The sequence below is a fragment of the Littorina saxatilis genome, linkage group LG6 (genome assembly GCF_037325665.1).
Source record: "Littorina saxatilis isolate snail1 linkage group LG6, US_GU_Lsax_2.0, whole genome shotgun sequence".
Taxonomy (NCBI): Eukaryota; Metazoa; Mollusca; class Gastropoda; order Littorinimorpha; family Littorinidae; genus Littorina; species Littorina saxatilis.
Genome location: NC_090250.1, coordinates 12,089,049 through 12,103,422, shown reverse-complemented (window position 1 = coordinate 12,103,422; position 14,374 = coordinate 12,089,049). Strand labels below are relative to the sequence as shown.

The following is a 14,374-nucleotide window of genomic DNA, read 5'->3' as shown; positions in this document are numbered from 1 at the left end:
TTTAAAATGATCAATGCTTAGTCTTGAAAAAGCAGATGCATTGTATAACGCACCAAACCAACCGAATTACAAAAAGCAAAAAACACTTTTGATAACTTCGGCGGGCTGTAACAACACAGTTCAACGACCCATCCCACTCGACCAAAACGCACCAATTTTACGTAATTTTTCACGTTTCAGATCTTACATTTTACAACAACAAAAACACAACAAGAGTGTTCCGATATAACTTTTCACTGGTAACTATCGATTGTAATAATTTTTTACTCAGTCTTAACTGATTATATATTAAACTCACACAGCCAGTCTCTCTGGGCTGCAGAGACAGCATTACGTCCCTTTACTGACTCGGTAGGCTCTTGTCACTGCATGGTAATCTAGGCTCTTGAAACGTAATGCGCTATATTGATGTGATTGATTGTTGCAACATGTTGATTCAAATTAAAGATGATTTCAGCCTGTTGTAACAAACTAACACTCTACTCTGAGAAAAAAAATCATTGTGTTCAAAATAGATCGAGACAGCAGCAACTAGCTAGCTGCATACGCTGAGTGTCTGAGAGAATAGATCGACCCTATCGGTATTCCAAGCTCTCGTAATCTCTCGCAAACTTCATAGCATAGCAAAGCATGCGGTACAGCGATCTCGTGCGAGCTGCACAAGCCTAGGTTCGAAGTTCTCGCGATGTTCAAAGCATAACAAAGAGCGTGTCTCGCGAGAGCTGCTCAGTTACACAGTGTAGGCTACCCCCACACCCCCAATTCAAGACTTCCCCTGTATAAGACCTTGCTTTTTCATATACCTTATTCATGACCTGTGAAAAGGGTATACTTTTTGTGCCAGTCGAAGGGTTGCCATTTCTAGAACGAGGCAGCTCGTTTCCGGAAATGCGGCGCTTTGTTGGAAATCAAATGAGGTTTCGGGAAATCCCGATTATTCCAACTCTGCCCCGGATTCTTACTTTGCGCCCAACACGTGAACTGAGTAGTTACGTCCCTTGAGTAAGAAGGAAAACATTTTAGGATGAATCAAATTTCTAAGTTAAATAAAACAAATTGGTTGGACAAATTTGGCCCCATGAATGTAAGGTACACAAGGTCGCTCATCAGTACTATCGAAGGGTGTTTTTGTGTTCAGTGTAGAGTTTATACTAGATCAACGAGGCCGAGAAGCGAAACTCAACACGGCGAAAGAAAACGTCACACCGGCCCGGATTCGAACCGCGGCCTGCCGCCGACCCGCTTTCGATTACAAGTCCAGTGCTCTCAGTACACCTGGGCCCCGCCCACCTATGACGCGCCGTTTGCCGATACTCACTGTAGGCCTACTTGTAGGGTTTCTCTCCCCAAACTCTACTTCACTGTCTCACTGATACATGCAGTTTGTATCAAAGTGAAACTCTACTTCACTAGAGTAAAACTCTACTAAGTTAAGGTTTCTGGAAACTTGCACTGAAGTGCACTTCACCGCGCCGTCACTAATACTAACTGTACAGAGGTAGAATTATCTGAGCAGTTTGTCAATCAATCAATGAGTCTTATATCGCGCATATTCCGTGGGTACAGTTCTAGGCGCTCTGCAGTGATGCCGTGTGAGATGAAATTTTATACGGCCAGTAGATTGCAGCCATTTCGGCGCATATTTACCTTTCACGGCCTATTATTCCAAGTCACACGGGTATAGGTAGACAATTATTAACTGTGCCTAAGCAATTTTGCCAGGAAAGACCCTTTTGTCAATCGTGGGATCTTTAACGTGCACACCCAATGTAGTGTACACGGGGGGAGGTTCGGACACCGAAGAGAGTCTGCACACAAAGTTGACTCTGTGAAATAAATTTCCGCCGAACCTGGGATCGAACTCACGCTGACAGCGGCCAACTGAATACAAATCCAGCGCGCTACCAACTGAGCTATATCCCCGCCCCAAGGAACCGTCGTTATTATGTGCTCAGCCTGCTCTGTTACATCTTGAACACAAGGCCAGTACTGTAACTGAGTTACAGTACTGGCCTTGTGTTCAAGATGGCTCTGTTACCGCTGTATGCTCTATACTTTATCAGTTGAATAAACTTAGTGATAGACATTCGTCTGATGTTATACTGATGTGGCTGAAAGTGTGACCCTACGATGTCTACGATAGCCTCCGAATATAAACACCAAACACCATACTCAGTATTACAGACATCATCCATCATCATTGTTTGTTCGGTGCAGCATCTTTTACGGCTCGGGAGTTCACTCAGTTACCACTGAGTAATCAGCTCTTCCGAGTCCACTGGCCCGGAACTGATTCCAGACTCAGCATCTGTGTGTATTGACTCTAGCAGATAACTCCATGCAGGATAATCTTCTTTTTACCCATTCTGATCATCATCGCTCCACGGCTATCGCCAGTTATCTCTCTGACCGGACGCTAAAGTCCTACGCGAATCTATCAAAACAAGAATACAGAGTTATCTCCCATATGTTGTTCGCGAGCCGCACGGTGTTCGCGAGACGAAAATGATTGCAGATTGGCCGACTTCGACAGTGATCTCCGTTCTGTTCTTCACAGTTATGATAAAGACATCGTCAAAACAAGTCGAAATTTTGGGACTGCTGCCGGTGTCACGATTTCATCTTTCGCCTGTGTACATATTTCCCCCTCGACATATACTCAAGACTGAAATGTTGTTTCCTGGTAAAATTAAGAAGTGAAATTATTTATGGACGAAAAGCATGTCAGTTTCTTGCATGTGAAGAAAATTGGTGGTAAAATGTAATAGATTTCACCCCCAAAATCGAATTCTTCGAAAACGTGTACTGAGTGGTTACGTCCCTTGAGTGAGAAAGAAAACATTTTAGGATGAATCAAATTTCTAAGTTAAATAAAACAAATTGGTTGCACAAATTTGGCCCCATGAATGTAAGGTACACAAGGTCGCTCATCAGTACTATCGAAGGGCGTTTTTTTGTTCAGTTTAGAGTTTATACTAGATGAACGAGGCCGAGAAGCGAAATATCAACACGGCGAAAGATGAAAACGTCACACCGGAAGGAGACCGTAATATGATTATGGTTGCATCACTGTCAGAAAAAATCGTCTGCTCCAGCGAGCGTCGAAACCAAACGGTTGATTATCACGTGACACTTTTGCCATATTTAGAGTTGTTTTCACAGTAAATACAGCCGCGAAAAATAGCTCGCTTGAAACTGTCTTACATATCAACTGATTCCTTTGTAATTTAAAAATTACACAACACCATGAAAAATCATTTTCGACGATCGCGAATCTGCATATATATATATCCATAACACATTACGAAAAGATCTAAATATGTAAAAAAAAAAATCGATTTTCTCGCCAGACAAGGAAAACCAAGGCACCCTGTCAGGGATAGAATGAGCCGAACTCATTTTGACCTGAGGTCAGGATCGATGCTTTTTACCCTGTTTTAGTTGGATAAGCGCTAACTGAAGGCGGGCGATGGCAGATGCAAAGCGGGCGGACAGCACACCTATCACCTCTCTCAGTTCAAAACAACATACATATTTTAGTACAGCTCACATACGACGAACTGGGACACGCAGGCTGGGACAAGGGTGGATTTGTATGTGGCAAACTGAAACACGGCAGATTTGAACGACAAACTAGGATGCGGCAAACTGGCATTCGCCCTATTTGGAGATATTTCAGCCGAAGTTGCGTATGTATGGGTAGTTATAAGGTTTGATTTTCGATGATCTCATTGTTAAAAAGATTTACAAAGATACAGGAAATATATGAATATGCGCCTGCACCAGTTTGCATCAGCAGGTATCCTCCACAAAAGTGCAACGCAATGATATGCGGCTGTCTGCTACAGTGACGTCAGTATACGGGAACATGTATTTTCAGAACCAAAAGAGTGTGTTGAGAGAAAGAACGGACTAATTTTTGTATGACAACATAGATTAAGAAGATAATTTGTTTTTTTGTCAAATTCGGAATTTGTGTGACAATATGTATTCAGTAGTATGCAGCTGTTTTTCGATAATACTGGAATCTGATTTAGATATACATTAACCGCCATCCTTTTGTGGGTATATTGAAGATCCTGTAATCTGGACAACTTCCAGGGTTGAATGGTGCTATCTTGAGATGATCGTTTGTGTCGCAGATCGAACGCTTTGGAAGACGTGTCTGTTGATGTGAATTATCCAAGAAAATAGTGTGCAGAGGGGGTCTTTCGTCAGTGTCAGGAAGAGTGTATATATCTCAGTGTTCTTCTTCCGCCATATTGAAGTTAATTGATGCTGAACAAAGAGCCCATGACGGCACACATCACGTTGGATGCGACAGGTAAGAATTAGATGTTTGTTGTTGTTTTTTGTCCAAAAGCTTTTGCGCAAGAAATCTTTAATGTCTGCCCATTTCTATTTTCTTATGCGTAAGGACTTCGTCATTCATACGGTTATTCTGGTTGTATTGTTGTGGTTATTTCTGTATTTTTGCAGTAGGCCTCTAGCTCTACTTTGAAACAGAGTTACAGTTTCGACTAAGATCTAAAGCATTGGCATTCAAACTTATATTCCCACATCGGACCAGAAACCACACCTTACGACGCAAGAACACTCGCCCTCACGTCTGCCCCCTCTTGCAGAAAATGTTTTCTTTGGTCACATATTCCTCAGCGGAGCTATGACCAGTCCAAAACACTAAATTGAGTAAATAGTAAAGTGTTATTCAACTTATTGTTAATTTCGTCACAGGATTAAGTTAATCTTTGTACTTGTGGGGGGGGGGGGGGGGTGTAAAGCATCAGTTGCTAATTTTAAAAAAAAGAAAAAGATAATAGCATGGTTTCTTCTTCACGTTCGTGAGGAAATCTCTTTACAGAGCAACTGTCTTCATCGCTTGGTTTGCTTGGGTCATTGGGAAAGCCTCGACAGTGAGCTGCAAGTGCAACATCATAACTAATTCTCACAGTTGCAGGCCTGGGTTTTATGCTAGGCTGTTTATGCTTTTAGCACATCAGTCACTAGCTAAGCCAGGCTGTTCCTACTCAAGAGTCAAATCTCTCAATCTACACACACTACTCACTGACTCACCTACCTCGGAGAAAATGCTACATTACCGTAAACTACCTTGTATACGCCCACCCCCGCTATGCACCAATTTTGCCCAAATCTTAGGGGTGGGCGTTTACTAGGTACTAAACCCTTTGCAGGAGCGGTTCCCTTGCTAGAATAAAGATATTTTTATCACTTGGCATGGAAGTGTTCAAAGGATGCGTTATTGCACAAATCGTTCCCCTCTCTCTCTCTCTCTCTCTCTCTCTCTCTCTCTCTCTCTCTCTCTCTCTCTCTCTCTCTCTCTCTCTCTCTCTCTCTCTCTCTCTCTCTCTCTCTCTCTCTCTCTCTCTCTCTCTCTCTCTCTATAGTCCTTCTCTGGGCGAGGGCTGGTTGAAAAGAAGCTCGTTTATATTGCTTATGCCACAACCCTCGTAAAATAAAATTTGATTTGATTTGATCTCTCTCTCTCTCTCTTTCTGTCTCTCTCTCTGGGTCTCTCTCTCTCTCTGTCTCGCTCTCTTTCTCTCTCTCTCTCTCTCTCTCTCTCTCTCTCTCTCTCTCTCTCTCTCTCTCTCTCTCTCTCTCACGCACACACATGGAATTCTGAAAGCAAACCATGAATGAAATCGTGTTGTTTGATTGTCTGTTAACAAGTTCATAACTTCAAAAGATAATACTAACTGGAAAAGATTAATCCAGATCTGCAGTTACATTGATTCAAGCCATCAAACTTGAGGGACAATCTCTTGAAACAAATATCGTGATCAAAAACCGGTCTTTTCAACTTCAGAAGAGCTTTTGAGAACTTTTACTCTCTCATATTACTAAGCTGCACTGGGGTTACAGTATCAATAAACGGTATGCCTTTATAACAGCATCTTGGCATTATACCATTGGATGAATACTCTGTACCGCATGCGGAAGTTTACAAACACTACAAACAAAAGTTCCCCCCCCAAATTTCGTTATACGGTAGTGGGTACATGGATCATAATAATCATATCCCCCTGAGCGCTATCACTATCAGGTAACAATGATTGAATAGCTTATTAAATTGTCATCTATAATTGATCATATTTAGGGTGGACCAAGACAAGAAACTGAAAAGGTCACTCTATAACTTTATAAGTCTACTTCTCTGTCACAAAAATCACAAAATAACATGGGTCAGTGAATCTTGTTTTACTGGTAGTGTTGGGAAAGTGCTGATAAGAATGTGTGAGGCAAGCTGAAAAAAATAATTTATCACAAATGAAAGTTTGAATCTAAAACTCAAAGTGCACACGTTTTCTCATCCGTAAGCGCTAAAATTGTAGTGAAATACACTGAAAAGGCAAATTGATTTGTTCAAAAATAACATTTTCTGCTTTTTAGATTGTGCACCATTAGGCATTCCAGTTATATTAAAGTCCCAAGATTTAAAAAAAACTTAGTCAAAATTTGATGTGGAGAAATGTTGTTTTGATCTATGCGGTTCATGTAAATGTCCTTCTCGTCGTTAGAAAACGATGAAACACTGGTAACCCTCCAAATTTCCGAGTGCTTACAGAGATTATCCAGAAGTTACCAAGCTGTCAGGTGATTGATCTTACTGGCATTCTGTGATTCCTGTAGCTTTGTTAGTGTGAGCGAAAGCAAATTAAGAACACCAGATAACGTGTCTTCTTCTAAGCTGGCATTTCAGGCCGCTGTGTCTTCTTACACTAAATTAGCAAGCCATAGAAAAATGAAGTAGAGTTGCAAATCATAGACATGTATACATACCAACAGGGTTTCATTTACTAGTGCGCCATTGGCGCATTAAATCTGAAAATGTCCCATCACAATTTGCGTCAGTGCGTCAAAGGGCGCATTGAGATTACGTTCCACTGCGCCAGCAAATGTACACTTTACATCGGATTACACACACACACATATACACGCACACACACACACACATACAGAGATAACACGATATAGCGGCTAATTCTCAGATGGCACCATATTGCACTATTTAGCATCTTTGGTCAAAACGCGTACAGGCCTCTTTGGCGCTTCTTGCCTTCGACTATGTCCCATTGGAATTTGGTTCAGGGAGACAAATGTCCCATTGCCTTTTTCTCCCAGGTTAAACCCTGTACCAAAAACATGGTTTCATTTTTTTGCTTGATTTTTCTAACACTCAGTGCCATGGCTCTTGAGTCTTTATTGAACAACTTTATAATGTTAATTTTATCATATAATTTTAGTCACATCATTTCGTGCTAAATGGCATTTACCAGCAGGTTTGCCAAGAATTCTGATGAACCATTTCAAGCACTTTTGTTTTATTTCTGTCATTTTTTTGTGCAGGGCTGGCAGAGCTAGCCCATCGGGAGTACCAGGCAGGTGACTATGAACACGCAGAACAGCACTGCATGCAGCTATGGCGACAAGAACCAGACAACACAGGGGTTCTCTTGCTGCTCAGTTCTATACATTTTCAGTGTCGCCGACTGGACAGGTCAGTAACAGGTTTAAAGATTCACAATAGATGTTTAGTGCAACTTGAATTCAAGTTAGAGAAGCACAAGTAAATGTTCAGCATCCTCAAAATAGAATTATAACGGTATTGTACCTATTGGCAAGAAAATTAAGGAGTATAGTTCCTCCTGCCAACATTTCAAGGGGTTCCAACCATACTTGATTACAATACTGAAGATCATTGTGTAATTATATGACTCCTTAACTTAAGGGAAACTTCGAAAGACTCCCCAGTCATGTAAGTGGGTGAGGAAACCATGTAAATCTTGTCTTTCTAGATTTTGTTTGTGTGTGTAAAGTTATTTGGAAGCTCTGAAATTCAACAGTTCTTGCACATGGATGATGTGAATTTAATTTAGCAAAACATGTTTCCTTTGCACAGAAACTGAGAAAGCAGCAAGGTTGTTGATTTCTTTTGTTATAATATAAATATTTTATGTGTGTGACTCTTCGTGAAAAGATGCTCTTATCCCATATAATATATTAAAGCCAGGGCTGATCTTTTGTGGTTCACATATATATATATACGGCCAAGAATCTGTCAAGGAGTCTAAAAAGTGTTACAATATTTAGACTTTTTTAAACCTCCTTAAATTTACATGAATAAACATCTCGGTATTCCTATCCTTCAATTGCAGCATTTTATTTTCCAGTCAAGTGTTCGGTTTATCAAATATTTGCAGATAAAGCACAAATGACTGTATGTTACATTTACACTATAACATAATTTCAAGGTGCTGTCATTTCCTTAGGTTCAGCTTTAGGCAACTGTTTCACTATCCAATGGCTTGATGGCTGAATGTAGAGTTGGTCAATATAACACTTACCTCGACAGTACTATTCTTGCACATTATCTATTATAGGCCGAAAAAATTGGACAAAACGCTGCGTGGGTACAATTATCTCCCATAACCATGCGCCACCGTGGATCCCAAGCACTGTCCGAGTGCTTCCCCCTTACAGGATGTAGGTGGCGCGTCCTCTTTCTTTTTTCGCGCGTGACAGTAGGCTGTGTTTCTGCTGCGCTCCCGGATTATTTTGGATTCTAGAGTCTTCTTTTCTGTGTGGACTACCACCTGTTGGATTTTTGTGTGTTATTCCACTTCTGGCTTGAGGCTACGTTGTTTTTCTTCCAACTTGTGCCTCCGTTGTTGTGTGGCGGACTCGGCGTGCCTACCGTCCTACTTCGTGGTGACCGGTCGTCTGCTTCTCGTTTCGCCTCATTCACTTGAGTATTGACCTAATTTTCCTTGAATTTTGTTAATTCTCGATTTTTTAAGGGTACGTACAGGGCGAGGTAGGATGTCTCGTCCTGTTTTGGGCTCTGGTTCTACGGAACCAGAGTCTGCCGGGGGCAACCCTTCTCCGGGCGCCCAGCGTCATGTTTTGCGCACGGAGAGGGGGACCTTTCGGCGCTCCGACTCTCCCTCCCCAAACGCTTTGCGTTTGCGGCGAGGGAGGGCGGAGAAAGCCTGTTTGAGCAAGCTCAATGCGAGCTTGCTCAAACAGGCTGGGCTTGAACCTGGGACTTCGGGCGGGGCTGCGCCGTCGAAGGTTCGGGGAAGGTCGAGGGGAAAGAAAAAGCTTCTTTCTCCTTCTCCTTCCGTGGAACAGGCTTCCCCCCCTTCGACGCCGTTGTCCGGCCCTCAGTCTCAGGCTTCAGCTCCTCCCGGTTTCAAGCCTGGGGGGAAGGTTTCCTTCTCCTCCCTGGCTCGAATCCGGAGGCGGGTCGATTCCCAACCCTCTTTGGGGGTTGGTGAATCTGATCTAGGGGCTACGGGAGAGACTCAGGTTTCGACTTCTTTCTTTTCCGGTGCCTCTCCTGTGCCCTCCTCGGTTTCCACCGCTGTGGAAGCCAGGAGGGACACGGGTCCTCCTCTGAACTCCCTCGCTGGGTCGTCTACTGCTGTTTCGACAGTAGTCTCGGACTCATGGGGGGGGGGGAGATCGGAGGAGATGACGGGGTCTATGAATTCCCTCCCCGCTGGGGTTGGGATGCGAATTGACCCCGTTCAGGGCGGTCCTGTGGGGGCAGGGGTTTCAGGCTTCGTGCCTACGACCACTGCTACTACGGTTCCCTCTGACGTCCGTGTGACTGGTGGCTGTCCCTCTATGAAACGCTCCGGCCGACTAGTTACTGGACGTGGAGGTGTTCGACAGAACGTGGTACTTCTGTCGAATGGTCAGGGCGACGGGAACATTGTTTCTGTTGCTCAGACCGACACCTCCGACCGGACCGTCTTGACCCCACGCCATTCCTTAGCGTCTGGTGTTCGGGTGACGGATGGTCCGGACCAAGGGTCCGGAACGTTCCAGGCTTACGGGTCGGGATCGAACCGGACCCACGGGTCCCGACTGGACTTGACCTCCGGGTTTGGTCCGGACGGGACCCATGGTACGGGACCGTACCGGACCTTAGGGTCCGGTGCGGGACAGTACCTCTGGCCCTTGCCGGACCCCCGGACCTACGGGTCCGGATGGTACGGTACGGGACCAGTGGTCCGGTCGGGACCGGACCACCCGACCACCTCTGTTGGTCTGGGTGGTCTGGCACCGAACCGGAACACACCGGACCACCGGACCTACGGGTCCGGATGGTACGGTACCGGACCAGTGGTCCGGTCGGGACCGGACCAGTGGTCCGGTCGGGACCGGACCACTCGACCACCTCTGTTGGTCCGGGTGGTCTGGCACCGAACCGGACCACCGGACCTACGGGTCCGGATGGTACGGTGTTTCCACGTCCGGACCGAACCACCCGAACACTTTTGTGGGTACGGATGGTTCTGTGCCGAACGGGACCTCCGGATGGTACGGGACCGGACCGGAACACCGGACCACCCGACCGGACCGGATCGGCACCCCCGACCGGACCGGACCATTTCTTTTCTGATCAGACCGGATGGGTTCCTGTTCAGTCTATAAATGGTGGGGGTTCGTTGGCTGGGCTGACCCAACAGTCGCAGGGTTTTTGTTTTTCTCTCCCTTCGGCTGCTGGAGACGTTTCGTCTTTGGGGCAGGGGTCTTCGCGGCCTCTTGCTTCAGTGGGCGTTTCGTCACAGCCTACTTCATCACTTTCGGCTCCTCCCCCTCAAGCTTCCTACACGCCTGCTGTTGAGGAGTTGTCGGGAAGTGAAGAGGAGAGTGAGTCGGAGGACGATGGGGAGGAGGATCAGGGTCGCCCTGAGGTTAACACTGATCCTCTACCCTTGCCGGTTTCTGATGGAACTTTCGAAGCTATGCTTCGTACTTTCCAACAGTACATGACAGACATCACGCGGCGTCTTGACGCCACGGATGCCTCTCTTAAGCGTCTGTCGTCTAGTGTTCCCAACCCTTCGGTTGACACACAGGACGTGGACCCGGAGTCTGAGGACGAGAGGCAGGAGGCTCTCCCTCGCACAGCTAGAAGGATGTTTGAACAGTTTCAGGACGTCCTTCCCTCCGACGCCCTCTCGTCCTTGGAGTCCGCTTCGGCCCGGGCGCGGGAGGCACACGCCGCGTCTGCCGGCGGCTCGTTTTATGAACGATCCGGCCGCCGGCAATTCGCGTTCCACCCTAGTCTTAGTGCCACGGTGGAAGCGGCAGCACATCGCCTGAGGAGTACAGATTCACGTGCAAACGCGACCTATGTTCCTCGGGAGGACGCGGATTCAGTGCCGTGCTTTCCTTCGGGAGGCGCACCTCCACTGTTTCCTCGTGTCCAATCTGTTTCGTCCCTCCCTTTTCCCTTTGACTCTCGAACTCTCCCTTTCCAGACTTCGAGTGTTCAGGGTGGGGCTGACGGTGATGTGTTCGTTGGGGAGGTGCCTTCGGTCAAGAAGGTGGAACTGAGCTCTGCTTCGTTCCACAATCTTGAGGCCACCGTTTCTTCCATTGTCGAGGCCCAATCACAGGCCTTGACATGGATGAGCACGCTGTCCACACTGTTGGACCCTCCCGATCGGGCAGAGTCCGATTCCACTCGGGTCCTTGACACGGTTCGAGTGGATCGGGCTTTGCATGCCGTGCGATCGTGCGTGACGACTGCGGCAGAATTGGCCATTGGAACACGGGTCCACTTGTTGGCCCTGTTCCGTGATCATTTTCTGGCTACTTCTTTAGTGCCTCCGGATATGAGGAAGAGTCTGAGGAACACGTTTCCTCAGCCTTCTTCCCTCTTTCATCCGGGCACTGTCCGTTCTGTGGTGGAGTCCACACGCCAGAGGAACACTGATTCTCTGATGGTTGGCCTCGCTGCTTCGGCGACGTCGGCGGGGAGTAAGAGAAGTGCTACAGTCACCTCCAGCTCCCAGCCTCAGAAGAAGAAGAAGAAGAAGCCAGTTTCACTGCCTCCTTCTTCCTCCTCTCAGGCGCCTGTCGCGTTCCCCCCTGCGGCCCCGGCTTCTCGTGCTCCCAAGCGCAAGAAGAAGGGTGCTCAGACAGGTAAGGGTAAGCAGCACCACCAGGGGGGTGGTCGCAAGCCTGCGCCTGCCCGCCAGCAGAATTTTCAGTGAGTCCCGGCCCTACGTTGACGCCCCCTCAAGTTGCCCCTCTTTCGTCCGTCGGTTCCCTTTTTCGGGCCCGCGACATGTGGGGCAGACTGGTCTCCAACCAGTTTATCTTGAGGGTGGTGGGGTCGGGGTTTTCTCTACCGCTGTCGTCACAACCTCCATTGTCCGCTCTACCATTGACGTTCCCCCCTCCTCGAGACCCTGCCAGATGGCAGGCTCTTCAAGACGAGGTGAACTCGTTGGTCGAGAAGAAGGCTGTCTACCCCCTTTCTCAGCCTTCTCCGGGGTTCTACTCCCGCCTGTTCACCGTCCCCAAAAAAGGAAGGCAGGTTCAGGCCGGTGTTGGACCTCTCCACCTTGAACTTGTACCTTCGCAGGTGCAAGTTCAAGATGGAAACCCCTTCGTCGGTCCGGTTGGCCATCCGGCCAAACGATTGGGCCACGTCTGTGGACCTCCAGGATGCTTACTTCCACATCCTGGTGGCCCCGGGGTACCGACATCTGCTCCGGTTTGTTTGGGAGGGCACAGTGTTCGAGTTTCGGGCCCTCCCATTCGGCCTGTCCTTGGCCCCGCTGATTTTTACAAAGGTGGTCAAGGAGCTGGCGGCGTTGGTCAGAGCTCAGGGTGTGCGTCTGCGTCAATATCTGGACGATTGGCTCACCCTGGCCCAGTCTCGCGATCAATGCCTCCAACACACCCGGCAGGTCCTGGACCGGACCCATGCCTTGGGGTTCCAGATACAGTGGCACAAGTCGGACCTCGTGCCAGCCCAGCAGTTTTGCTACTTGGGGATGGCGTTCGACACAGTGCTTTACACTGTGTCTCCCTCCCCGGACAGGATCCTCTCCCTGAGGCGAAAGATCCTCTCCATTCAGGCTTGCCGCGCTGTTCCTCACAGACGGCTGGCGGAACTGTTGGGTTCCATGGAGTCTGTCGCTCTGCTGCTGCCCCTTGCAAGGCTACACAAACGTCCCCTGCAACGGGCAGTAGCAGATCGGACTTCCAGGCCTCTCGATTACACCGAGTTGGTCCAGATCGGGCCTTGGTTTCACGAGGCTGTAGTCCAATGGCTGGACCCGATCTGGCTCAACTCTGCGGTGCCTATCCAACCGAGACGGCCGTCTCTCTTCCTGTACACCGACGCTTCTACCTGCACGAGGCCCAGGGGGTCTGGACCCAGGAGGAGTCCCTCCTACACATCAACTTTCTAGAGTTGGAGGCGGTTCGTCGGGCTCTGCTGGAGTTTCGCCTCCTGATTCGGGATCAGGATGTGTTGGTCCACGGGGACAACACCACATGCCTAGCTTACCTTCGCCACCAGGGGGGCACCAATTCTCGGTCCCTCTCCCTGTTAGCGGAGGAGATTCTGCTCTGGTGCCAGACCAATCAGGTCCGGATGTCAGTCCAATTCGTTCCGGGGAAACTGAACGCCCTGGCCGACATTCTCAGTCGGGGCGATCAGGTTCTCCCCACAGAATGGACCATCGCTCACAACGTTCTACAGCGTCTCTGGGCAAGGTGGGACCGTCCTCTGATCGATCTGTTCGCAACTCGATTCAGCGCTCGGCTTCCCAGGTACGTCAGCCCCTTTCGAGACACGAATGCGTTCCACGTGGACGCATTCACTCTCTCGTGGAGGCTCCTCGATGCTTACGCCTATCCCCCGACATCTCTGATTCCGAGGGTACTGGCAAAGTATCTGCAGGAACGGCCAAGACTGATTTTGGTCGCGCCTTACTGGCCAACAGCTCCGTGGTTTCCAGATCTTCGCGGTCTCACCCACGTAGACCCTCTACCTCTGAATCTGGACGGGGGAAGTCTGCTCCAGCCTCGATCAGGCCTCCCTCATCCACGTCCAGAGAGTCTGTGCTTGACCGCATGGCTCTTGTGCGCTCCAAACTGCTTGCACTAGGATTGCACAAGAGTTCAGTAGAGTTTTCCTTGAACGCTAAGAGGCGATCAACTAATCAGCTCTACGACTTACGCTGGAGAGCTTGGGCCTCCTTCGCCTTGTCCAAGGGGATAAAGCCGCTTTATCCCTCAACACAGGACTTGGCCAACTTCCTGGTGGAAGTGTATCAAAAGAAGAGTCTTTCTTCTAAGACTCTTCTTGGATACAAATCTGCCATCACTTCCACGATTGCGGCTGCTACTGGTCGCAGACCTGAACACTTGATCAGTTCCTCCCTCATCGCTAATGTCCTTTCGGGTATTAGCAATGCAGCGGTGTCTAAACCTCGGGTTTCATTTCCCAAGTGGGATGTCTTCCTGGTTCTCAAACTCCTGCGTAGCAAGGAGTTTGAACCCCTGGCAGGCATTAGTATCAAGTTACTAACTTTTA

General features: G+C 48.0%; 1 protein-coding gene across 1 annotated transcript in view; it reads left to right on the top strand.

Moving 5' to 3' along the window:
• Positions 1-4,041: 4,041 nt before the first annotated feature.
• Positions 4,042-14,374, top strand: part of LOC138968506 (UDP-N-acetylglucosamine--peptide N-acetylglucosaminyltransferase 110 kDa subunit-like) — a 98,635-nt gene continuing 88,302 nt past the window's right edge. Inside the window, exons 1-2 of the mRNA XM_070341075.1 lie at positions 4,042-4,324; positions 7,369-7,519. Coding sequence (XP_070197176.1) covers positions 4,276-4,324; positions 7,369-7,519 — 200 coding nt within the window. The 5' untranslated portion in view covers positions 4,042-4,275. The remainder of the gene's footprint in view (positions 4,325-7,368; positions 7,520-14,374) is intronic.